This window comes from Rattus rattus, chromosome 3, assembly GCF_011064425.1.
Source record: "Rattus rattus isolate New Zealand chromosome 3, Rrattus_CSIRO_v1, whole genome shotgun sequence".
In the NCBI taxonomy this organism is placed as follows: domain Eukaryota; kingdom Metazoa; phylum Chordata; class Mammalia; order Rodentia; family Muridae; genus Rattus; species Rattus rattus.
In genome coordinates, this window is record NC_046156.1 from 127,616,872 (window position 1) to 127,644,673 (window position 27,802).

General features: G+C 42.8%; 1 protein-coding gene across 1 annotated transcript in view; it reads right to left on the reverse strand.

Moving 5' to 3' along the window:
* The window catches only part of Spata16 (spermatogenesis associated 16), a 257,308-nt gene that overhangs the window by 69,132 nt on the left and 160,374 nt on the right, over positions 1-27,802 (reverse strand). Inside the window, exon 5 of the mRNA XM_032896794.1 lies at positions 19,489-19,636. Within this exon, the coding sequence (XP_032752685.1) occupies positions 19,489-19,636 (148 nt within the window). The remainder of the gene's footprint in view (positions 1-19,488; positions 19,637-27,802) is intronic.

Consider the following 27,802-nt stretch of genomic DNA (forward strand, 5'->3'; position numbering starts at 1 on the left):
GTCTTTTAGTTAACCCTGCAGATTATGAAACTGGATCTTCAAGAGATTACAGAAGATGGCTCAATTGGTTAAGTGTTTGCTATGGAAGCAGGAGGACCAGAGAGTTCAAGTCTCAGCATTCAGATTAAAAGAAAAAAGCCATGCACCTACATGTACCTACAATCCCGGTGCTGGGGAGTCAGAGAGAGGTGGATCCTTGGGCTCACTGGGCAGCCATCTCATTGAGTTGGTGGTGATCAGTGGGTTCAGTGAGAGATCTTATCTCAAAAACTCAAGTGGGCAGTAATTTAGAAAGACATCTAATGTCACTCTCTGGCCTCTACCTGCATGTCCCCCCCCCAGACAAATGCATATACAAGTAAAAAATCAATCTTAGAAACACTCTGGCTTAATATCCTAGTAAGAGCACCAGTGGAAGGGGAAGCCCTGGGTCCTCTAAGAATGAACCCCATGAACTAGACTGTCGGGGGAGGGCAGCCCCATAAGGAAGGGGGGAGGGAAGGGGATGTTTGCCTGGAAACCGGGAAAGGGAATAACACTCTAAATGTATATAAAAATATTCAAGTTAATAAAAAAAAAAAAAAAAAAAAAAAAAGAAACACTCATGGCAGAGGGTCACTGATATCACATGCTACTGGGATGCCACTCGAGTGTGCGTGGGGAGTAGAGCCGACACATCTAATCGCACTGGTGGTAACTGGGTTTTGTGCAGAGGAAGCTGCAGAGGTGTTTTGGTTCGGCTATTGCCCAAACTAAGTAGACATGTGAGAACCCGATACCCAGAATCAGGGAGACCTGGAGGTTCTGCCTTGCTAGAAAAACTGTTAGCCCTAGAGCCAACTTCACATCAAACTGACGACATGTAAGTATGTTTTGGTTCTTTTTGGTCTTGTATGCGTCTCATCCAATGTGTATTTTGATTAAGTATTAGCTTCCATGTAAGGTTTGAAATTGTGATTAGACCTGTGGTACACACTGTTAACTTTAGAAAGAATTGTGCATGATTGCTTTCCCTTTTGTTTACCCTTCCATTGCAGTCTGTGAAGACCTAGCCTGGCAGGTTGTGTATGACCCCACATGGCAGCACACGTCCCAAATGTTGAAGCTCGTGTAACATTAATTAGAACTCGAGCTTCCCTCAACTTTGTGCATAAGCTTCTGTGTTTGAACTTCTTGTGCTTCTGATGGTTAAGAAGTTAATCAGATTATATTATTGTCTTTTGGAAGACCTGATTTAAAAAATGTCCCTTTTGCTCCTGTCATGTTAAGAGTATTTGGGAAGAAGAGGTACTTTTAGTGCAGCCCTTTACAGTTTATCACCACGAGAGATGACGTTTATTATTAAAATTCAGTTTGCAGGTATGACATGGCTTTAAGTTTTGATCATTAGGAAAGTAGATTCTTAAAAAAGAATACTATGAAAGACCACGGAGATCACATTTCTTACAAAATCATATCTTCAATTCTTTTCTTCCTACCAGATGAAAGATAGCTAATGCTTAGTGAAAGAGGTTTAAATAGTTGTTCATTAACCAGAAATAAGTGTATAAAGGAAAGCTAGCATTGCCCAGTCAGATGTGGACTATATTGAAGCTCTCTGAACTCTCCATTTCTGCTGCTGCCTTTTTAAAAATCACGTTTCTGGTATTTTTGTCGATTTCTCCTTTGTGTTTTTACATACTGTGATGGTTAGTGTCGGTTGTTGACTTGAAAGAGTCTGGAATCTCTCTAGACAGGTAAGCCTTTGCATGTGCCTTACCTGTGTTGTTTGAGATGAGATGGACAGCCTGTTGTGGGGATTACCATTTCCTGACTAGGATCCTGGTTTGTATAAGTAGGTAAAGGGAACTGAGCAGCACTAGATGCATTTATTTCTCTCTGCCTCCTGGCTGTTCCTGTTGTGTGACCAGCTGCTTCAAGGTCTTGCTGCCTGGACTTCCTGTCCCTTGAAGTGTGAGTTTGACTAAACTCTTTCTCCTTGAGCTGCTTTTGTCAGAGTATTCTCATAGCAACAGGAAAAGAAAGTGTGCTGACACGAACCAATAGAGTCAACTGAGAAGAGGGACCCTTAACCGAGAAAACATCTCCATCAGGTCTGCAGTCATTTTCTTGCTTAGTTATTGATGTGGGAGGGCTCGGAGCATTGCAAGTAGTGGAACCCCTAGCCAGGTGGTCCTGGGCCGTGTGAGCAAGCAGGCTGAAGAAACCATGGGATCAGTCTAGTGAGCAGTGTTCCTCCAGGGTCTCTGTGTCATTCAGTTCATGCCTTGGGTTTCTGTCGTGGCTTCCTTCGATGGCAGACTGTGATCTGTCATCCAGATAAACCCGTTTCTTCCCTAAGTTGCTCACCATGTGCTTATCATAGTGGGAGGAACCAAACTAGGAGATAAGACACAAATACTGATTCATCCTTCACCTGGGATCTCCAAAGCTCAATGTGGCTCAGTGACGTTCTCTTCATACACACACACACCCTTGGGGGATTTCTCTACTCTGTAGATTTTCCTGTTCATTCTAACTGAAACATGTGAGTGTTATAGTCACATCTTATAAATTTCACATTTTAACACATATTTCCGTGTGTCTGCCAGGACATTACTATCTGCTCATTTCAAAAAATTACCTCAAATGGAGCAAATTTGTTTCCAGAGCTGACTCCTTTCTCTTCACAGTTTCCTGTCTCCCTGATGGTTTCCAGTGTTACGAGGCTAACCACTGTTCAATAATTTGTTTCTGGCTTAAAATTCAACCTAGGTCTTTGTTGACTTTCCTTTTCTTGAGTCCTTGAAGTGTATGGCATCTCCTTCATATACTAATTGAATGTGCTGGCCAGACACCCCACCTCACCCCCCTTCCATGTCTGCCAGCCATATTCTGCTCAGATTTCTCATCACATAGAATCCAGATCACAGCGGAACTGTTGCTTGCAGATGCAGCTCCTCCCTACCCCACTGCCAGTGTCTTTTCTTCCCTTAGGAGCTTCAGTGCTTCCCTCTCAGACAATCAAGACTCCTGGTTAAGTTACCATCATTGCCGCATCTCAGAAATGATGAAAATGTTTCTACGCATAGACGAGCTGTATGCGATGGCGTCTGCCCTCGGTTCCCGTACTCTGGAAACATGCATAGTTAGACTGCAACTTTAAGGGTGATGTCGGAAGACTTAGTCTCTAACAACTTCAAGCAAGCATACATCAGCTCATAATTTCTTTCTGGGTTTCATGTTTTTATTTTTATTTATTTATTTATTTATTTTTTGGTTCTTTTTTTCGGAGCTGGGGACCGAACCCAGGGCCTTGTGCTTCCTAGGTAAGCGCTCTACCACTGAGCTAAATCCCCAGCCCCCATGTTTTTATTTTTGGTATAAATCTGCCATCACTTGTGGGGCTCTGGTGCCTGGGGTTCTCCACGGAGATCTCTCACCTGGTTAGGTGCGTGGATTTGGGTGAGGGGAGAAAGAACTCAGGCAGGGAGGGGGAACACCTTCCGCCGGCCCCCACTGCGGGTCCTTCTCCTTTTTGCTGTTGCCAGTTTGGTTGCCCAAGCCAGGCTGAGCAGCAGGAGACTGACCAGCTGGCAAGGGGTGCAGGGGAGCTTCTGGCAGTGATTTGGGGGGGGGATCGCTTCCCCAAGCAATGGTGTTACAGCTCTTATGGAATAATTCCTGCACACTTTTAATCCTGAACATGACTCTTAAAGTTTTTGGATGGGTCAGTGTCTGATAGCGGGTACTCCCTATTGGTTTCCTCTTCCTATTGGTCTTCCGCTTCGGAAGACCTCATCTTCATAATTGGGGGCGTGGTCCTGTCTTTCTGACTGATCTGTCTTGAGCCTATGTAACCTGTGGTCAGGTCCTCACCTGTGGAGGAGGGGCTTGGGGCATTGCTCGATGTGACTGGTCTGTCTTAAACCTCTCTACAGGGGTGTGTGGGGGGCAGCAGCTAGTGAAGCCTTGATCTGGGAGTCTAGAAAAGCACCTGCCTTGTTTTTTGGGGTCCCCTGGGATTCGACCTATCTTGACCAGGAATCAGGGTACCCTTCACAGCTTGCCCCCCACAATCACTTGGGCTGGTCTCTGTATACTGCACCAGCTTGTGTCAACCCTGCTTCTGAATTTCTGTTTATGCTCCAAGAGGACATAGTCATTCTCTCCCCTTTGAATTTTTCAGTTGGGTCTAACTTGTCTCACTTTGTCTGGAAGGCTTCCCTGATTCTGTCAGCTGCCTCCTCAGGGCTCTCAGCATGAGATCTACCCTCTTAATTTCAGGGATTCCGTTGTTTTGTGAGGACACCTCTTAACTCACCAACAGATCCTAATAACATGGAAGCTCACATTTTCAGGTCAGATTCATACTCCAAGGGACTCATGGGTGCTTCAGTAGAGTCTAGAAACACTGACCCCAAAATTCCAAATTTTGAAGGATGCAAATGGTAACAAACGTCTGCTGCTTCTGAGTTACGACATATTTTCTGTCACTAACTGTAGGGAAGAATTTGACTGATTTGCATTTTAACTCAAGATCAGATGGGTCATAGTTTAATCTTACAAAGTGCTACCCACTGGTCAGACAGCAGAATCAGCATGGAAGGTTTGATTGGGTTGAGGCGATCTTTTCTCAGCCAGACTGTATTAATTGCTTTACTGGTGCTGGGACGGAATCCACTGCAAAAGTAATTCAGAGGAGGAATGGGTTTCTTCAGTCTTACAGCTCCAGAAGGAAACAGTCCATTAGGGAGGCGAAGGCTGGGCAGCAGAAACAGGAATCTGTCTGGGGGTCAGGAATCCATGTGATCATATTTCATCCCACACAGGAAAGGGTTGGGGGAGGACAAGGCTGTAGAATGACAAAGTCTGTACACTTCGTGCAATATTCCATCTCTTCAAGGTTTTGCAATCTCTGCAAATGGTGCCACCAACTCGGGGTGATAGTGTCATTCAAACCATAACTGAGGGTGTACCCCAGACACTGCCTGTTCTTCAGGGAATTTTTAAGCATTATGGGTGTCTGGTCACAACAGACAGTGCTGTGAGAAGGCCTGACAGCAAGGAAAAGGATCAACAGGAACGTGAAATATTGATTATGGGATAACAGACTCATCTATATGTCAGGGATAGCTGTATTTGTTGAACACCAGTAAAAAGAAATGTGAACTCCCTGGCAGTAAAGTATGAACTATAAGTACCTATCACCAGCGTGTTCTGCTAGACACCTAATCATAACTATGGCTGACAGACCGTGAAGGAACACTTCAAAATTTTTTCCTTTAAAAATTATATTTGTTTATTTGTGTGTACACCCAGACATGAGTGTGCATGCACACATGCGCGCGTACACACACACACACACACACACACACACACACACACACTTGGAGGAATTAGTTTTCTTTCTCTGCTATTCGAGTTCTATTCCAGGGAAAGGACTCGGCTCATCAGTCTTGGTGGCGAGTGTCTTTACCTGCTGATTCGTCTTAACAGTCCTTGCCTCACCATTTAAAAGCAATAAAAAACTCCTAGGGATTTAAAATCTCCACAAGGAACATGCATATCTCTCTGAATCTCATCATCTCACTTCTCCGAGATTCATTCCTCTGCTTTCCGGAGTCCGTCATCTCTCTGCCCTTTGTCCGTAACAAAATGTTCTGACATTTTGGGTTAGAGCAAAATCTCATTTCTAAAGGTCCCAATTGTTCAGTGTGAGATGGGTCCCCGTGAGTTTTATATGACTTCTTTTTACTGATCAGTTTTAGAGTTTAGGTTCCGCCGTGCTCCCGAATGCCGACACTTCGTCATTTCCACTTTCCTAGTCGGTCCTGAGTTTTACCTTGCACTCTTTTGAATGCCAATGCTTCTTCTTGGAACTTTTCCACAAACTCACATCAGCAGGAAAGTCGCAAAAGGCAGCAACTTTTCAGCTAAGTTGTCTTCATTGCCCTCCCTCATAAATAATGCAAAGTTTTTCTCCTTTTAAAGACACAGAAGATCTGGGTGTGCGTGCCCGTAGCCCCTGCATTCTGGAGGCTGGGCAGGTAGACTGCAAATTTGAGGCAAGGTTGGGTTATTTAGTGAGATCCAGTCTCCCCAAACCCCAAGCAAGCAAACACCCCACATAGATGGTATACTTTGAGTTTTGCATTTGATGTGTGGACCAGCCATATGAATAATGGATTGTTGCATAATAAATTGTATTTTCCCCTGGGTCATTATAATTACAGAGTTACATATGCAAGAGGAAAGAATTGGCTTCCAATCCCAAGAATCCCCATTTTCACTTCAGGCTGCTGGTCTATTTCTCTGAGACCAATTTGGTGTATTTAAGTTTCCTTTCATAGCCTGTATAAAATTTAGAAAGATAAGTAACCCCACAGGAATTTTATATACATTTCATTTCTATTTTGCTCAGAATCCTTGTTGGTTGCAAAATTTTCTTTAGTCAGCTGTATTGGGTCTTTGGAATTCATTACACTGAAGTGAGTCAAATCCACTTGGGATTCATTACATTGAAGTCACTCAAACCTGAGGCAATGCAAGAGTTAAAGGGCATAGCTCTTCCGGTCACTATTTACCACAATGGTATGGGAGCTGCAGCACCATGCCAGCTGCACTGTTTACAGGGGTTGGAGTGGCCATTGTTTGGTTGAAGAGTTGGCAAGTATTAACTCCTTCTTCCTCTCTCCCTCCCTTCCGTCCTCCTCTCCCTCTTTCTTTAAAAACCAAAAGCAAAACCTTTGAAAAACTTCCTCAATGACACTCATACTCTGAAAGTAAGCCCCTGGGCTGGGAGAGGTTCAGCAGTTAGGAGAACTTGTCTATTTGCGGAGGGCCAGATACTAGTTCTCAGTACACACATTAGGAAGCTCACAACTGCTTTCCAGTTTCAAGGGATCTGAACCCTCTTCTGGGTAGCTGCAAGCTGCAAAATTTTAAAGATTTTTTTTCGAGACAGGGTCTCAGCATGTAGCCTTATCTAGCTTGAAATCCAGACTGATCTGCTTCTGCCTTCATAAGGCTTAAAGGTGTTTTTAAGAGTGGGAGCTGGTGAACTTAAGTCAGTCAGTGTGTGACGCTGTGTTGACTACAGTTCTTGTTCAGCCGTGTGCACATGATGCAGTTTTGAATGAGCTACTCATGTTCCTTTGGTGCAATTTCACATCACAGAACACATTTGAACATTGTGCTATTGCTGTCTAGGACCTATTTCTTGAGGCAGGAGGCCTGATAGAGCACAAGGTACGGCTTCAGAATAACGTTGACCACGGAAACAGAGCAGTAGAGATAAGGAGCTGTTGGGTCAGGTTTGAAGCAGACATTTCGATGGTGTGAATTCACCTATTTTGCACCCCTCTTGCCCTCTGAAAGCATACGCATTGCAGTTAGTGCACTCAGCTAGAAGTTCAGTCCATCTATAAATAATTCAGAATCTTTATGATACCAGAGTTCAATTTCTGGGGAGAGTATTTCCTTTACACGTTCCCCTCACAGGAGGAGTGGGGATCGTTAATTCTTATATCAAGTGCAAATAACGAAATTGAGCCCATCTTGATGGTGCCACTATTGATCCCAGCAGTGATAAAACGAGGTGACTGCGATGAAAAGTGACATGGCTCCTCCTGACACTTCATGTCTACATATGAAATGTACATATGAGTTATTTGGTGCTCCGAATAATTGGAAGGAGAACGCTTAAATAAACAGGCATAGGCCCACGCTCCTCATCACAACATTATACATAATAACCAAGAGGTGGGAAGAACTCATGTTAAAATGATAGAGAATGGGCAAAGGAAATGAAGCACACACACACACACACACACACACGCACACACACACACACACACACGCACACACACACACACACACACACGCACAGTGAAGTCTTATGTGTAAAAGGAAAGTGACATCTGGTGTGTGACAATGGGAATGAACCTTGGAGACATCATATGAGGTCATGTGACATGAAATTAGCCAGGTACAAATGGATAAAAGGTCCCTTGGTTCCACATACTACCTAGAGAAGTCACATTCACAGAGACAGAGGGGGAGGATATGGCAGAAGGCAGGAGGAGCTGTTGCTTCATTCATATAGTTTCAGTTGGAGAAGTTGAAAATTGCTGGAGATGCCGTTCAACATGCAGCAGCAGCAGGAGCAGCAACAAGAACAATAACTCACCACACGATTTTTCTCAGGATTTTTAGTGTTCCAAGAACAAAGAAATGTAAACAGCCATGGACATCCCATGGACATGCTCTGATAATTATACACCGTATACATATGTCACTGTCTGTTCATAAATGTGCAATTACTATGTGCTAATGAAAAATAAAAAATAAATAAGCTGAACTCTTTGGAACAAAAAAATTGGAAGAAAAGTCAAGATGTCTATTAAAATTGAAAGAAATTTATAAAGACTTATATTCATGAATTGCAAGATTTGAAATTATAAAGATACCAGTTTTCTTAAGTTGATGTAGGTTCCCAGTAGGTTTTTCTTGAAATGTGTATCGACTTCATTTTATGTGTATCATGTTCCTGCCTGGTGCCCTTGGAGGCCAGAGAGGGCACCAGACCCTCTGGAACTAGAGGTAGTTATGACCACCATGTTTGACGCCACGTTTGGTGCTGGGAAGCAAACTGGACTCTGCTGTAAAAGCCTATGCTCTGAGCTGTGCAGCCATCTTTTCAGTCCCCCCCAATAGTTTTAAAAACAACAATGGTTATGGTTTGTATTTTATTTGGAAATAAATGCGAAGGGCTAAGGATGATAATCTGACAGCTTTGAAGAGGAAAGCAAATAAGAAGACCAGTGTTGGGGTATCAAGGCATCACAGAAAGCTACAGCAATTAAGACAGTTTGGCCTTTGCAACGTGCGGATGAGAAGAAGTCCTGAAGGTTCTGGACCCTGACCTCCTCCCCATCATCCCCACTTTCCCGTGGCAGGGGTGGCATATAGAAGGGGGACAAGCTGATAGATAACGTGCTGCCACCTTAGAATACACGGCAGGAGACCTAAGCACACTACATGTCCAGGACAAAACCACACACAGACTAAACGTCCAGGAAAAGAACATCGAACACATGGTATGTGTAATGCAGGCAAGCACTAAAATTAAAATGAGACCAGTATCCCTGTGAGATGTATGAAAACATCTGATTAATGCCAGACTGGGACAACTTCCATTGTTACTTCTCTTTGGAAATCAGATGATGTCTATCTCTCTCTTGCCATGTGGCTCTAAGGCACAGTGCACTGGACCTGCAGGATCATTGGAGTTACAGGAGTGTAGTCGGTAGCATCCAGAAGCTGGAGGCCACTTAACGTCTATCACTTGTAGAAGATGTATTTCAATCCTGAGCTCTTCACGGTGACAACGGAGATCGGTGAAAACAAGCCAATCAGTGCTCGATGGAAGGACTTCATGAAAGTGTTGTTGCACACAGGAAGGCAGACAGAGTATTCCCTCTGTGATTTCAGATGCATACTGTTCCACAGTGGCAATTTAAAAGTCAGGGGTTATACAATGACACTGTATAGGGAAGTAAGGGAGTATGTCAGTTCGTTTTTGTGTTGTTATAGCACAACACCTGAAGCTGGGACTTTATAAGGAAATGAGAGTTACATTGGCTCACAGTTCTGAGGCCGAAAAGTCCAAGCTTGGGCATGTGCATCTGGGGCATGTGCATCTATGGCATGTCTCCTCTCAGGCCGTGAGACAGTGTGTGGGATCGTAACTGGTAGGGTGTGGGAGCAAAGAGAATGTCATGTGGTTTGGGGCTCAGGGAAAGTGCTGGATTTGGCCTCAGCAACCTGGTTTCTGGTGTCCTGTGGGACTTTCCCACTCCAGATACACGAGCCTAATCCCGTCTAACGGTGCCTCATGCTTCAGCATCTTCTTTCAAGCCTCATCTCTCAAGTGTTCCACCACCTTCCCAGTCCCACATTTGGGACCACACTTTTAGCACATGTATTTAAGGGTACAGATTATACTCAAACCAAGGCAGGAAGAAAGAATTCTACAAATTAGGGCAGTAATTATCTTGGTCATGAGCAGGAAGGATGTCGTTTGGAACTGGCAAAGGAGGGGGAGGGTCTGTGGAGTTGGAAATATTTTGTTTCTTGACTTAATGTTTACTGCATAAAAACTAAGTAGTAGTGGTTTTTGTTGTTGTTGTTGTTGTTTGTTGGTTTGTCTTTTTGAGATAGGATCTTTCTGTGTAGTCCTGGCTATCTGGGAATTCACTATGTGAACCAGGCAGGTCTCAAACCCTGAGATCTGCCTGCCTCTGTTGATAGGATTAAAGGTGTGTGCCACCAGATCCACTTTTATTTTTCATTTTCACGAATGTTTTATTTAGTCTTTGTGAGTTCTACATCATGCACCCTAGTTCTGTTCATCTGCCTGTTTTCTCATACCTGCCCTTTGCTCTTGCAACCTCCCACCCAAAATAACGCCTCCCCATCCCTGCCCCCCACTACCCCAGCATAGAAAAAGGTCTCGTCCTGGAAGCTGTAGTGTAACACAGTGTGTCCCACAGTATATCCCTCTGTCCACATGTCTTCAATTGCAATGACTCATTGGTCTGGTTCACGGTTTCTGACTTCTGTCCTTCCATCAATATTGGATCCTTACTGGAACTCCTCCTGCTTATCCTGTTGTTGCCCTGTGTCAGACAGGAAATCCCACAGCTTTGGATCAGCAGGACTGGCCCATTCATGAATCCCAATCATTCACAAATGATGTAGATTTTTTAAGTGGACCAACATGGAGCCCTGGATCTGGGCATGGATGATAGCTGAGCTGGTCAACATGTTTGCTCTCCCTTATGCACACTGCCAGGACAAGGTTTCCGACATTTCTCTGGCTAGCCCAACAATGCTGCCATTGGTAGGTGGCAGGATTTCTACTGTGTTGCCCAGGTGAAGTATAGAGCCCTCTCCCACAATGCTGCAGCTGGTGAGGAACAGGACTAGCCCACCAGCTCTCATGGCCCAGTGGTCAGCTCTCCCACACTCACACAGTGGGGGGCTGGCTCTCCCTCACCCATGCCACCAGGGCCATCTCCACTGTGCTACCTAGGCAAGCAGGCATACACTACTCCTGTGTGCTGTAGCTGTTGAGAGATGGGGCCAGCACTCCAAAGTTCCCCAGCTAGTGAGGGCTAGGATCTGTTCTGTACAGCCCCTGGATATCCATGTGATTTCCAGCAGTTGTCTTGAGCAGGGATGTCCCCATGTTCTTAGAGGTAATATGAGCCTTAGACATTGACACTGACCCCTAACACTGTGTAGTCAAGGACCCAGACATGGCCCTTAGTGGCAGCACAGGCTGGGACCTCACTATGGCCCCAGGTATTAGGGCCACTTACAACAGGCTACTCTCCATTCTGTAGTCTGCAGTTCCGTCTCTTTTCATAATGCTCAAGTCGCTACCCTTCTTTTTTAAACAGACACATTCTTAAAAGCAACCGGGTTTTCCTTTGCTTTTTGATTGTAGCCCAAGTTGGCCTGCAACTCACTACGTGGGAAAGGAGATAAGGGTACTGAAATTATAGTTGAGAGTTGCCACACTCAGCAGAGATGTGAATTTTAAAATACTTGTCTGTCTTTCTGTCTGTATGCCTGTCTGGCTGCATGATATGCCATAAAATATTAAAAAACTAAAATAAATAGAGCCGGTCAAATGTGGTTCAGTCAGGAAAGTCCTTGCTCTGTAGCTTGAGGCCCTGAGTTCAATCTCCAGAGTCTAAAAAAAAAGTCTGAGTGTGGTGCTGTGCTCTTGTAACCTGACAGCTGAGGGAGCTGAGACAGGTGAAGCCCTGGGACTCACTGGCCAGCCAGATTAGCCTAATCGATGAGTGTTGCTCCTGTGAGAGACCATGTCTCAAAACAAAAACAAAACCAAGAAGGATGGTGCCTGAGGAGTGACATGTTCACACACACACACACACACACACACACACACATACCACACATTCACACCACACACACACATATACCACACCACACACATACACACACCACATTCCTACCACATACACATACACCCATCCATACCCCATAACCCCCACACACATATATTTGCACATCCCCTACACCAACACAGACACACACACACACACACACACACACACACACACACACACACACACACACACACACACTCAAGAAAGGATTCCTTGGGCTGGACTGGGCTCTCCTTAACTGAAACTAAAGTGATATTCTACAAAGTCCTCAATAAACATGCTCAGAAGGCATATGTTAACTGTGAGTCAAGTAGTTAAGGAGAAATACATTGAACTTGTATGCTGAATATGCATATCTAGAAAATGAACTTGGGAAAGGAACTCTCCAACATGAAAACTTCTTTTCTGTGCAAAACTGACTTCCAGACAGAAAGCTTCAAGTTAAATGTGAAGAAGCAGAACTATTGTTTACTGTGACTGGGAGCTCAGACTTTCTAAGGGTGGGATGAGTTTCCTCTGGGATGAGTACCTCCATCTTGCAAGGAAGCTTCTTAAGATATAGCATGTAGAAAGGATGCAGATAACTCTAAATGGCTTCAGGAAGTTCCTGAAACTGAACAGACTCACTAGATCCCTGCCTTCCCAGCTGTATATAAACTGTAAGGACTGTTGAGAATCATTCTCAGATGAGTTAAACTGCCTCAAAGAAACAAATACCAGTAGAATTGCCTGAAAGAAGGCTCAGAACAAACAAGGCACATGTAAAGGACACTCTCTATCCTGTTGAGCTGTCTGAAGGCTGTGCAGTACACCCTAGTTTTCCAGCTTTCATGAGCTGTCACCTGTCCTGGGCTGGGCTTTGGTGATATAGTTACCTTAGTCATTTTTGTTCCTTTAAGTAGCTCCTTCTCATATCTATGGAAGTAACCCAAATAAAACCAAGCTGGGCTTTGGTGATAATACTTACTTTGGTCTGTTATCAGTTCTGTGTATGACTAGACAGCCATGCTTGTCTTCCTAGAGACAGTGTCGGACAATGGATCAGATCTGGGATAGTCAGAAGAAACTGGTACACATGTTTACCACACTGCTTCCATGCTAGCTAAGATGGGCTCTACATGTCAAGAAATGCTCACTGGGCTCTGCTGTACAGACTATGGAAGTCTGATATCTGAGAAGCAGGTACAACACCAGGTCTGACACTGGCAAGGAACTGGCTTATCACATTTGAGGGGTGTGTCTAGAGCTCTTAGAGTGGGGAGCAGTCTTTGATGGTGGTTGCTTTTTACATGGTGTTGCTGAGTACCATGGGCACAGTACCTGTGATATACATCTGCTCTAGATACACAGCTTACTCCACTAGGCCACTCTGTCCCATCCCACCTGAAGTTCTTGAGAGACTGCAAATGCTTCAATTACTTTGGCTTTTTTTTTGGACCACTGGCTGACAATTCAACCTTTGCTCAGAGGTCGTGAGGAGATGTATTATTACTAAGCAGCGAGTCTAAGTGAGGCATGGGTAAGGTACAGAAGAGACATAAAAACCAACAAAGCTGGGACACTGCTGCTTCAGGGGACATATGAACTATAGCTGGGAAGCACTTGCCTTACAGCGATGCCCAAACACTACTTCACACCAGGAAGAGCAACGCTCTGTGTCAACAGTACAAACTTCCCGCCCACTTATGAGGTGAGCCTTTACTTTGAGTAAAGTAAGTCTGTGGAGAACTCTAGAAATAAATACCAGTTGATTTACCCTCACGATCACAAACTTGTCTGTAACACTTTTCTAACAGTGTTGGGGGTGTGGGCCTTTTTAATTCCGTAACTTTTCCATTTCCAAGAGCTGGTTACAAAGAGGAAGACATTCTGATATGGAAAACTCTTGATCATGATAAAATTATATGATTTAAGAAAGGAATAAACAAATGAGGAATTTTGACTTTATGTTTTAGAGAAAATAGGAATATATTATCCTTCCTGGTAAATGATGGCTGTGCAAAAGCAAACATAAATTCCAGTGAGGAGCAATTTTTAAAGGTCTATTAAAAAACAATATATTATTCCCCTGAACATACATATTTACTCCTGGGAATTACAGAGCCCAAGAAAGACAAAATATGACTCTATCCACTTAAATGTTAAAGTAATTGATATCTGATCCAGGAAACTTTTCTATTAAACATGGCTAAGCACAGATCCATTACTGAATATTTATTTATTTAGCAAATAAATCTTGATATTTTCATCAAAAGGAGACAGGGTATGCTTATTGTATTACTTTATTATTATTAAAATACAGCCATGCAAGAATAAGAACTGCATGGAATTGTATTATTTTATTGGAATATATGAATAAAAATCACAAGCAAAATCTTTATAAATGAGAGCATAATAATTCCAGGGCTGGTGAATTATTATTTGTTTTATATACCCCGACTACACCGCATGAATCAAACTGGATGTTTCTTTAAATAAGAAAAATGGATAGCTATGCTATAAAATCAGTAATTTTTCCTCCATGAAACACAATACAGTGAGGCTCTATTATAATGTGGCTCGAAGATTTTGGTGGGTCCAAACTAAAAAGGGATGCACTCTGAATTCTGATACACGCTGGAGTCCGGATATCCTTCAAAGCTAACTCTCATCAGTCCAATAGAAATGATCAGAGGAAGCTGGGCATGGTGAGCCACACCTTTAATTCTAGTACTGGGGAGGTAGAGGCTGTAGATCTCTATGAGTTCAAGGCTAAACTGGCCTACAGAGTAAGTTCTAGGCCACCCAGGGCTGTTACACAGAGCAACCCTATCTTAAAAAAACAAAACAAAACCAAACAACTCCCAAAACAAGAGCGATAACAGAAGGAATGAGCAGAGAAATATTAACATCTTCCACAAAAGGCGAGTGAGTCTTCTCATGAACTGAATTGCTTCATTTAGGAAAAATTAAAACCTAGACTAAATTTCAAAATTATTTCAGATTGAATTACTTTTATACCTTACTTCCTGTGCCTCTGTTTTTATCATAGAAATATCTTACGAAGAAGACTGGTTGGAGCAAACACGTTGGTGGTTGGGGACCTTATGGTTGGTGGTTGCTTATGGTCACCTCTGCCAACTGCAGCTGGGCTTGCTGTGCTGCCATGACCAGGGAGGGAGGCACTCTGTCCCAGATAGGCTCCATGAAGGTGACCCAGAGCTGGGCAGAGTTTCCGAGGTGGGGATCTGTCTGCCAGCCTCCATGGGCTGAATCCAGTGTGCTAGTCTCCAAGTTTTAATAATAACAACTGCTTCTGTTGCCAAGCTTTGCTAGATACCCACTTCTTCTGAGACTCTCAAGGTCCTGCCACATGACCTGGTTTATAGTAAACCGATATTAAAAAGGAGGTAGTGGGTAAAGTGTATGCTGTGCATATATGAGGACCTGAGTTCCATCCCATCTAAAAAGCCAGGCCAGGTGATCGTCACTTGTAATCCCAGCTTTGGGGAGGAAGCGACAGCAAGATCTATGGGACACACTGACCAATCCACCTTTGTCTGTTTGGTGAGACTCTCAAAAGAAGGTGGCTGGCTCCTGAGGTTGACTTCTGTTCTACACCCCTTCCCCCAAATGAACACACATTTGCACACATCTCTATACAGGCAAATGCTCAAATACACATACTTTCACACTGTACACACACACACACACACTCACACAGAAGTAGTGGTAAAGAAGAGAGGAACACACGAATGTGTTGAATGTTTCTGAAGAAAGTATTGACTGCACATGGAGGAAGGGTTTTCAGGCATCAGAACTGGGTGAGAGAGGACTCGAGCACAGCTTTCTAGACTGTAGGTCTATCGTTTGTTGTCATTTATCTGCATGTGACTGTGCAGTGATAGCCTGTTGGGGGTTTGTCTGGTGCTGTTCAATTCTGTATCCCAAGATCTGGCTGCCCCAAGATGAGCAAATTCCCATGTACACCAGCCTTTGTTGGGCAAACCTTACTCCTCAGTTAAAAACCACTGGTTACATAAAAATGACTACAACTACAATTACTGGGGAGAAAAAAGAGGCAGTGTTTGAGTTACTGGGCTGGGGGTTGACAGGTAGGGACCATGAGGAAAAAGAGATAGATGATAGCTAGATAGATGATGGATAGACAGGTAAATAGGAGCAGGAGAAGATGGAGAGAACAGGAGGTCTCCATTAGTCATGGTGGACCAACAGCACATACCAGAATGAAATGTCTCCCCAGAACTCCAGACTTCTGGAGCAGAAATAACCCAGGAAGACTCAAACAACAAGTATTTCAGGAGCACAGCTGGCAAAGTAGCCAGTCTAGCATTAGAGAATTAGATTAAGGGTCATTCCCCAGTAATTGAGCAGAGCCTAATAAATAAATCACAGAATCTCATTCATTTGAAGCTAGACAGGGATAGGTGCAATTCATATTATTTCACAATAGCTGGTGCGCAAATGTCTGTTGAGATAAGAGAGCAAACCAATGGCCAGTAAGGGAGTGGCTTCTTCTGTTCTATCTATGGCTGGTCCTAGTAGCACACCCTTCACCTCAGCACTTGGGAAACAAAGGCAGGATGATTGCTGCAAGTGTCAGGCCAGCTACAGAACTGCCAGGGGTAGACAGGGTGAGCCTGTCTGAAATGCTAGGTTGGGGAACATGCCAAGCAAACACAGTGACTTCTTGGATGGCTACATGTGGTCCTGAGGCTTATTCCAGCAGCTGCTCTGCACCTCCTGGGAGAAGTGTCTCAGTGTGGAAGGACCCTTCTTCTTCCATGCCGTGTACCCACTCTCACCTCACAACTGCATTACCCCTAATATTAGGCTACTAATAATGACCTCACCCTTATCACAGCTAACGGGAAAAGTCCTTTTATTTTTTGTCCCAGAGGCAAACAACCAAACGACCATCTTATTTACTCCAAGCACAGCTTCCACAGAGTCAAAGATCTTTGGTTGCCTCTCCCCCCCCCAATTTAAATTCTACACTGCTTCCCCTACCTCAGAGCCTCTCAACATGCTTTATCTCCATGTAGGTTCTCATAGCACACTGTCATATGCTAGCAATTAGTAATTCAGAAATAATAGAAACAATCATTAGCAATGTGTAATTATCTTCTCTTGGAAAGTGTAGGATCCTTTAGCATGCATTGTCTTGCCGACGGATCATAATTCATCATGATAACAGGTTTGATGGAGTTACAGGAGACATGAGTCTGACTCATTAATGTTATTATTGTTTTTAGACCCTCGGTGGCAATGATGTTTCCTAAGTATTAATTAATCGTGGTGACTTCTCTGGGAAGTATGTTAGGTATAACTAAACTAATTCGACCAGAAGAGGAAATTGGCAAGTTAACGATCCCAAAGAATCCCTCGCTGTTTTCATGACAACAGAACGAAAGCAGTCAACTGGACTCCGTTTTCCATGATCATAAGTAGGTGTGATGTTCGTGTGCTGTTACTGACCCCACCCATAAAAAGAAAGTCCTTGAAATACAATGGAATAATAAAAAATGATAGTAAGCAACCAAGTCTAAGTTCTGAGAAATATTAACTGCGTCGTACGTAAACGGTGCTCTTCCTTCTGTGTCTTACTCTTTCTTGAGTATGTGTGTGTACGCTTGTGTGTGAGGCTCACATGTGTGAATGAATATCTGAGGGCAATCATGGGAGTCAGTCTTAAATATCATACCACCTTGTTTGAGGCAGAGGCCCTCCTGTCGGATGCTGTGCTCAGCTGTCCAAGCTGGCTGGCTTGGGAGTTCAGATCTCATCACAGGGATGCTGCAGTGCTAGACACCTGGAGTGTGTGTGTCCAGCTTTTCTCTGGTTTCTGGAGACTTGGAAGTCAGGTTGTCAGAATCCTGTGGTGAGCGCTTTTTCCTGTAGAGCTGTTTTCTTTGGCCCTTTGTTGAATGCTTAAGAGAGTGCTCAAACTCACTAAACCAGGATCAACCTTCATCCTAGCATGAATTCTGCATTTAGTTGCTGTCTTTTATCCTCAAATGCCCCCAGGTCTTTGGGGATTTATGATTCAGCTGTCAGTAGTTGGAATTATTATCTTTCCTCTGAAGTACCAGAGGCCCATGGATAAAAACCGGGAATTTGTGGAAGCATGCGGCTCCAGGGTCAGGCCTGGGCTCACATCTGAGGCCTGCTGTCAGCAGTCTGCAAGACATCCTCAGAGGACTCTGTCTTTTCCTGTTACTGTTTTGTTTTCTAATGTAGATCATCTTTCCTCATAAATTATGGGAACAACAAGAGAACAAATGTAGAGTGCCGATTCTTGAGAAGTGATCAATAATAGACTTGTTATTAATCTCATAAATCAACGGCTGAGCCCCAGGGAGAGGAAAGAACAAAGATTCTTACACTGAGCCTGGGACAGCAGATGCACGCCTTTGGAGCCCTTGCCTCATCTTGGAGTCCTCGTTCAGCACTTTCGTGTCTAGCGTCTGCATGCAAAACTTCTTTTACTACAAAACACTTGGTACGCAAGAGTAGGGAAAATATTTTGGAATGAGTGTACAAAAACAAGAGACCTTTACGAGAAGAAGAAGGAGGAGGAAGAGGAGGGGGGAAGAGGAGGGGAGAGGAGGAGGGAGGAGGAAGAGGGGGAGGAGAAGGGGGGAAGGCAGGGGGAATGAGGAGCCGGAAGAAGAGAAGAGAAAGAGGAAGAGGAAGGAGGAGGAGGAGGAAGAGGGGGAGGAGAGAAAGGGGGTGGGGGTGCGGGTGGGGTAGGGGAATGCCCTGTACTGTGTTCTCTGTGCTTCTGGGGTTGGGAAGGGAGACATGCTCCCCAGGAATATGCGTTTGAACACGGTTTCCGTTTGGTGGTGCTATTTTGGGGGAGGTTTTGAAACTTTTAGGAGGTGGAGTCTAGCAGGAGACATGAGAACCTGGGAGGAAAAAAGGGCCCTGAGGCTGCATCTGGCTTTCTTAGGTGCCCGTACACTGCAACCGCAAAGGCTCCTCCCAGCGCTCATTCCCTGTCCTGCTGTACTTCCTCTGTTAAACTGTGAGACAAAGTAAACCTCTTCCTCCCTTAAGAAGAGTGACTAAGGCAGTGCTCTTGGTTACCTAGGGGGTAGGGGTAGGGTAGGGAAGAGGCCGTGGAGTGAGAGGATGGTGGACAAGAAATGCAAGCAGCAGGCATTGGGGGAAAAATCCGTCTTCAGGAAAACACTAACTTCTAGGAGTACAGAGGGGCACCGGAGGTGGGGAGGTAGCTTAGCTTTTCATCACAGGCTTTCACTATTTTTTTCTCTTAAAACCTTAAGAGTTTCTAGATTTATTCCTTAAAAAGCCTAAAATTGTGAGCACACAAGGCACATTGTGTTGAAACGAGAGCTAGCTCTACTTAAAGTCTTAAAAATAAGTTCACATTTGAACTCTTTAGATTAAAGCTTACTCCTGTAAGTACAAACAACTGGCAAACCATGGAGCACACTGCGTTGGTTGCCATGGGCACCACAACATCAGCAGCGTGCATGCGCAAGGAGGATGAACTTACCTGTGTAGATGCACTCCACATAGGCAGGGTGAGTTTTCGTGAACACCTCTTTCACCTTTTCTATTTTATCGGCCCTTATTTTTGTGGCAAAGGGTGTGTACATAACCGAGAAAGCTTCCGCTCTGGTGATGGCTTCTTCAATCATGGCCTGTGAGGAAGCAAACGACCCACTTAGAAGCAGTAATAGCATAATACTTTTTGAGAACGTAAAAAAATATAATTACTTTTATGGATGATTTAAAAATCTATATACTGTACAGCAAAGATAACATATTTTGGTCTTAAATATTCATTAGAACACAATTTAATTAGTTTTGAAAATACTATTTCATGTTAAGAAATCCAATTAACTGAAGAAAGTTTGTAAATAGCCACCTGTACCCCAGGCCTGTCTTAAGATAAAAATAAAAATTCTGTTTTTCAAGGTGTCATTTTCTCTTTATTTAGAAAATCAAATTCTTAGGTACAACATTATAACCAATCTGCTGATAAACAGATATTGGTGATCAGTTTATGCAAAAATATTTTTAAAATGCACCAAACCACCTGTACTGAATTATCTTTATAAGAACCATGACGAGCCGGACACCTGTTTTTCTTCTCCCACTCCTGGGGAAAGTCTTTATCAATAAGAACCCATCTCAGCTTCTCCAGCAAGGCATTCTTACCTCTGGATCATAGGTGACACGAGACAAGTTCAGCTGGGCAGGATGTTACTTTAAATTACATTTGCTCACATACAGTTCTTGCTAGGGCCTTGCCCTCCCCCTGAGCTTCCTGTTTTAAATAGGCCACAACCATATCTGTATTAGGTTAAAAAAAGGGAGCCATTTCAACTTTTAAAGGCTCTCTGTTCTTTATCTACAACTTTCCTTCTGAGGGAGTCGTGAAGATTGTGCAAAAAGTATGTCTATAGCTACTCCATTTTTCTGAAAATAGCACAAAAGCACATTATATTTAAACATTCAAGTATAAGAATATATAAGGTTAAGAAATTCCTCTGACAAATAAGACATACCTACAACCAATAAGAAGACCAACAGATTGGAACCATGTAGCAGAGGGGGAGAACCCAACAAACAAATTCTATTTTGTTGATTATATACATTATCAACATGATATTTTGGGAGCCTTTGAAAAGCAAGAAGCTTTGTTTTCTTACACATAGATATCCAGTTTTCCCAGCACCATTTGTTAAGAAGTGCTGCCTTTTGTTAGTGTATGTTTTTGGCAGTCTTGTAGAACAGTTGGGTAGTTATAGCTACTGACATTATTTCTGAGTCTTCCATACTGCTTGTTCGGAGCCCTATACTGATTGTTCTTATACCAATACCATGCTATTCTTATGGCTGTGGTTCTATAACATAACTTGAAGTCAGATTATGCTCCTCCTTTTCGTCAGGATTGCTTTGGATATTTGGGATCTTTTGTGTTTCCATGTGGAGTTTAAGATTGCTTGTTTCTGGGCTGGAGAGATGGCTCAGTTGTTAAGAGGACTGACTGCTCTTCCAGAGGTTCTGAGTTCCCAGCGACCACATGGTGGCTCATAACATCTGAAATGGAATCGGATGCCCTCTTCTGGTGCATCTGAAGACAGCCATAGTGTATTCACATATACATAAAATAAATAAATTTTAAAAAAGGTTGCTTGTTTCTATACCTGTGGAAAATGATATTGGGGTTTCGTGAGTATTCCATTGAATATGTGGATTGGCTTGGGCAGAATAGCCATTTTTGCAATATTAACTCTTCCAACACATGAGCTTCTATTACGTTGATTTTAAGTTAAACGCCTTAGTTGAATGTTGTCATTGCTTGTTCCATTCCTCAGTGATGTCACATGACCTCTATGATCATCTATGCATCTACAAAAAAAAAAAAAAGAGCTGTGCTTCTTATGATGCAAAACGTTTTTCTTGCCTCTTAGATTGCTCATGACACTGCTTTTCCATGTTCTGGGTGCCGGATTGGAGAATGGAGTTGTTGGACATTACTCAAATGAAGTTATCCTTGGCTGTGGGCGTGTGGCAGGATCTCTGTGCTGTGACCTGGGCCAGCTTAGGAAGGCTAATCAGGCCAACACAGGCAGCAAGTCTGGAACTCAGAGGTGGAGATGAGTGAAGGCTCTTGGTCTTTAGCAAGAGAAGCAGTCCTGTCAGTGTGGTGCTCCTACATGCTGATGGCTGGAACCAGCCCTGGGAGGGCTCTTGTAGACTGAGTGGGTGTGAAGTTACATGTGTATTTGGAATGATGTGGGGGAGGTCAGGAAGGAGGAAGGATGCTGCAGACTCGGCTTAAGGTCAGAGCTTGGCTTCGTTTCTTTAATCCATTGGCTCATGATTAATCAGCTAGGGCTATCACAAGAGAGGACCACAGGACAACTGACTGAATCAACAGAAATTTATATTCGCCTAGCTTTGGAGCCCAAAGGGTAAAGACTGAAGTGTCAGCAGGATTAGTTTCTTCTGAGGCTTCCTTTTTTCTCTTGGAGATGGTGGTTTCCTTCTGTCTTCTTTCTTCTAGTCTCCATGTCTCTGTCTCTGTCTCTCTCTCTTTGGTATTGGTGATTGAGTCTAGTGCCTCCTCAATGCGAGGCATGTGCCTGACCTGTTTGTTACATTTCCAGCTATATTTTATGTGTCTTAATTTCATCTTTATGACTACTCTCATATTGGATTTGTCCACCAGAGAACTCATTTTAAACCAGCCCTCCTTTCAAAGAGTTCATCTCCAAATTAGACTTATTCTGGGACACTGGGCATTAGCACTTTACTTGAGCATGTTTGACGGGAAGACAAATGCCAGTCTATTTGTTTCTAAATGCTAAACGTCTTTCCATTGGCCTTTCTGAATCTCTTGGAAGTGGGCATTTTGTCTTAAATTCTGGCTGAAAAAAATTAGTGAAGGTATTTAATCTTCCAGCTTGCTTCTAGTAAGACATTAACAAGATCACAGTCAGGACAGGATGGGAGAAAACACTCTCCACCCCTTTTCTTTTCCAACTGCTGGCAGGGTAAGTGACTGCTGGCAGGGCAGCTTGGCAAAGCCATCTCACAGCAGGGATGGTAAGGCGAAGGCCCAAGAACTTGCACCAGCTCTTCTGCAAGTGGCAGAAGTGTGGTTTTCATGTGGCAGCTTGATCTGCTCATTGGCAGATCTGTGCCCTTGGCTTACTGCTTCAGGCCTTGCCTTCAGACCTTTCTGTGGCTCTCACTGACAAAGGTGTGTATTTGCAGGAGAGTAGACCCCTTCTTCCCACTGGAAACCAACACAGGTGATTCTTTTGTCTCCTGCCCTGCATCCTGGAGAGTCCTAAGGCAGTGGCTGAGTGAGCAGACTGCCTACACAACTTATGTATAAGAAATGAATTTTCCAGCTGGGCATGACGGTACATGCTTGTTTTCCCATCACTTAGGAGGTAGAGGAAGGAGGATCAGAAGTTCAAGGACAGCCTTGGCTACATGAAAGGAATCTTTCCTCATAACAAAACAACAACAAAAGAAAGAAAATTTCCTAGAGGTTGTTTTTCTGAAGAATATTTTTATAACCTTAAGGAATAATGATTGTTATTACAGTAAGGTTGCCCTTGCATTGAATCCTGAAACATTTTCACTATGCTTTTTTTCTAGAACTATCTTTTGGACTTTGAACCTGTCTCATATTGCTCTGGTAAAGGAATACAGCAATATTTCATATACTACTCATGTAATCACATTATTGGGTAGCCAGTTAATGGAACAACCTAGAAAAAAATCAGCCTATATACTTTATTAAAACCAAAATTTTATTTTCTGGTACCACAGAGGCTAGACTGAAGTAAGTGTGTTCAAGTCCTGTGTCCCAACTGTGCCTCATTTTCAGCCATAGGGCTCTATCTGCAATCTCTGAGAGGAATTCAAGGGCTGCACGATAATCTCCTTTGTTCTGGGAGTCACTTGGCTACACTGACCAACCTATTCTTATGTCTGATAATCAGGTTTTTCTTTCTTATTTTCTTTTTTTGTTAGTCTATGGTCCTTGGGGGAAAGCAGCTTATATATCTTCTGTATACTGTGTAGAATTTTAGGTGAGTGTAAAATAACCTGGCTCCTTAAGGTTTTTTCAAACAGCGTTCATGTCATTTGTTCTTCATCTCTTCCTCTCAGTCTATATTGACCAACCATGCTGTAGCAGAAGGGAAGTGATTAAACACACCAGCTGTCATACTTAGAGACCATGACAATGACCAGCATGGCGAAGCATCAGTGAAGGTGCAGTCAGTGGCCCTCACTTGTCCTCGGTAATGAACAGCTGTTTGAGTGGACCTAACATCAAGAGGGAAGCCATGCATGCTGCTGTATTTATTGAAAAGACTGTTCATTCTTCACTGTGGCTTTTAGCACCTTTCTTATCGACGAGCTGGTTGTAGATATGTAGGTTGGTTTCTGGCCTCTCTGGTCTGTCCTATTGATTTGTCCATCTGCATTTATGCCAGTCCAGTGGTCTAATGGCCACAGCTTGAAGTAAGTTTTGGAGTCAGGTGGTGCAATGCCTCCTAGTTCTGTACAGATAGATGGTTGAATGAAAAACTAAGATTTGTAGTGTTTTGATAGGAATTTCATTGGCTCTGTAAATATTTTTGGTATTACAGACATTTTCAACAATATTGATTCTTCTAGCACATCAACATGAGATGTGTTTGAGTTTTCTTCAGATTCCTCTGTTTCTTTCACCCACGTTTTAGTCTTCATTGTAGAGATATTTTATCTAAAACTGTTCTTAGGAATTTAATGTTAGCATCTGTATCTGTTGCAAATGGGCTGGCATCTTTCAGTTCTAGTTTGAACAATTTGCTACTGGTGTGTAGCAATGCTACTAATTTTGATGACTTGCTTTATTAATTCTAATGGGTTTTTGTGGAGAGTTTGGATCTTCCTACATATATGAGTGTATCATTGGCAAACAGTTTTAATATGACTTCCATGTTGGTTATGCTTTCTTTTCTCACCCCTACCCCCTGTCTCTCTCTCTTTCTTTCTTTCTCTTGACTCATTGCTATGGCTAGTCCTTCCAGTACAGGGTTGAGTTGAAGTAATGGGAATGGGTGTCAGTCATGTTCTAGATTTTCAGGAGGAAGCTGTCAGCTCTGGCCTATCTGCTCAAATGTTGATTCTACATTATCACACACAGCTTTATCGTGTTGATGAGTGCTCCCTCTAGACCTAATTTGTTCAGCATTTTAGTCATAAGGGAAAATGAATTCAATCAAATGCTTTTCCTGCATTTATTGAGGATTGGTCTTACTGTTAAGAAAAACCTTATTACATTTATTTGTTTAATGTGTGAAAGATATATATATATATATATATATATATATGGGAGAGAGAGAGAGAGAGAGAGAGAGAGAGAGAGAGAGAGAGAGAGAAAACAAGGCTCAGAAAGACACAGAGACAGAGACAGAGACATAGCATTGTGAATGGAGGTCAGAGGGCGTTTGAAGCCAGGAGTTAGTATTGACTTCTTTTTACCATAAGGACTTCAGACTAGGCATCGGGTAACATCCTGCTAATGCTCCCAATTATCAACTTTTAAAATTAGTGATTATTAATTGTGAAAGGATCACACATGTGTATAATAATTCTTGCTTATTTTCACTCCAGTACTCTATTGCCAGGCTTCCTCTAGCTGGTCTTCTACTTATCCCTAAACAGCTCCCTCTGTCTCTGTCTCTGTCTCTGTCTCTGTCTCTGTCTCTGTCTCTTTCTCTGATTCTGTTTCTCTCTCCCTATTCTGTCTCTCTTATATGTTGTTACAGCTGGATTGCACATTTGAAAAAGACATGATGTTTCTTCCTCTCCCATTACCCTTTCTTATTCCTCATCTCCCTCCTTTTTGACCCCCTCTTACTCCCACAGATTTCCCCATTCTACTTTCAAGTCACATATGTATTTAAACATATATTGCACATACAAGGGAAAACATGCAGTGTTTGTCTTTCTGAGTCTGGCTTATTTTGTACATTACAATTGTAAAATACAATTCTATTTTTCTGAAAAATGAAACAATTTTGTTTTTCTTACAGCTGAATGAAATGCATTTTATCTATATATCTAGATGTCACATTTTAAAATGTACTCCTTTGCTGATTGGCGTTTAGGATAACTTGTGTGCTAGCATCTTTGTGTTACGCTAATCTAGGTTCCTTCAGATCTATTCCTAGGAACAGTAACACATGATAACTCCACTTTTCATTTCTTGAGGAAGTGCTGTACTGGTTTCCATGGTGACTGCACTGGTTTATCCTTCCACCAGTAGTGTGTCTTTATCCTGTTGACTGGGTGGATCACATTCATTGACTCGTTGAACCATCCTTGCATCTCTAGAATGAATCCCCACTGATAATGATGATTTTAACCTGTTTGTATGTTTAATTTTCTATCTTGTTAATTTTTTTGGTTGAAAAATCTGTGTCATCAAGGATAGCAACCTGTAGTCATTCTCATTTGGTTTTAATGTCAGAATAATACTAACTTTATGTATTGTATTTGGAATAGTTTCTTTCTTCATTTTTTTTGGTAATAATTTAGGAAGAATTGGTACTAGTCATTCTTTAAATAGAATTCGGCAATGAAGGCTTCCTCTTTATCCCCCATCTTTTTTAAATAAAAAGCTTTTTATTATTTATTTGATCTCATTTGTCTGGTTGATCTGCCTGGATTCTCTATTTCCTCTGATTGGATACTATATCTGTACAGGAATTGGTCATTTTTTTCATTCACGTATTAAATAATTTAATTTTTCTTTACAGTTGAATAAAATTTCATTGTGTATAGGTAGTAACTTTTTAGCTATTATAAGTAGAATGGCAACAAACAGATAAACAAGTATTTCTGTGGATAAAGAATCCTGTAACTTTAATTATTTTCAAATCTTATTTTTATGATGGTTCTTCAATGCTTTAGCTTCCCTTGTAGCCCACCACCCTCCAGAGGTAGTGGAAAAGAAAGGATAAGGGGGGAGTGGACCTGTTTAAAAAGGTTCTTTGGAGCAACTCCCATCTGTGTTGTCTGGAAATCTGCAGTTCAGTTCATTGGTCAGCAGGCAGCGGCAGCTTGATCCACTTGCAAACAATTTATGGATATACCAGCAGTCCAATTCAATAGAGTCATAGTAGCAACAGCAGTGACACAGCTTAGCAGAGACAGCTAGGCCTCAGTCTTGGCTCGAGTTAGCAGGAGGGACCAACAGGAACACCAGAAGATCTCAGCTGTGCCTCTCTCAGAGAAGCAAAGATCAGTGAAGACCTGAGACCTGCAAGTGTTGCACAGCTAGCTGTACCAGGAGGCCAAGCTCAGTCTCCATCACTTCATGGAGTTCTATTTATACCCTTCAAACATCATGTGTCCTCCACATTGCCTTGCTCAGCATGGGTCTTGTCTCAGTATGGGTATCCAATAAGCTGGAGTCTGTGGAGTCCTGACAAATGCAGCTCAACTACCAATGTAAGGCAGACCAATAGATGTGTCTTGTTAGTGAAGAATGCTTCATCCCGTGTCCTTTCACATGTTTGCTTTAGCAGAACATCCTCTCTCCTGTGTCTGCTTCAGTGAAATGTTCCTTCATGAATCTTCCTTGGTCTTTCACCTGTGTCTACTTCAGGAAAACCCCTGTTTGCCCCAGGAAATCACCATCCAACACAATTGACTCTCCAAAGAACCCTTAAGTTTCCACTTCATAGTCCTTTGAGTATATGCCTGAAATGGCATGGCTGGGCCATATGGTAGTTCTATGTCTAGTTTTTCAAGGAAACTTCACACTGGTTTCCTTAGTGTGTGGAGAAGGAGAAGCCAGGAAACTTGAAAGGAGCTATGGTTGATGTGTGTATGTAATGATCTTACAGGAGAGGAGATAGTAGAACAAGGTACTATGAAGGAGGTTGGAAATAATGCAGGGTGAGTTTGGTAGAGGATGGGATGTGGGTAGTAGTACCCAATGTTAAGGATGCTGAAAAGCCACATGGGAATTATATTATAATCTCTTCTTTCTCTCTCTCATGTATGCACACACATGCACATGCACACACAGGTTTGTAGTTAACCTGTATGGAGGAGAGCGATAGTACTTCTCTTACAAGTTATCAAACAAAAATTTTTGTGCCAGGTGTAGGTTTTCTTTTTAGATTATTGCTCATGGGGATACAAAAGACTCCCAAACAACACAGGCCGTTGACATTGCTTTTTGTCACCCAAAAGAATCTGATGGTAAGACCTGTTGCTGAAGTTATCATGCACTGGTAACAGGACATGGAGAAATCAAGCAGGTACTGACTTAGAAG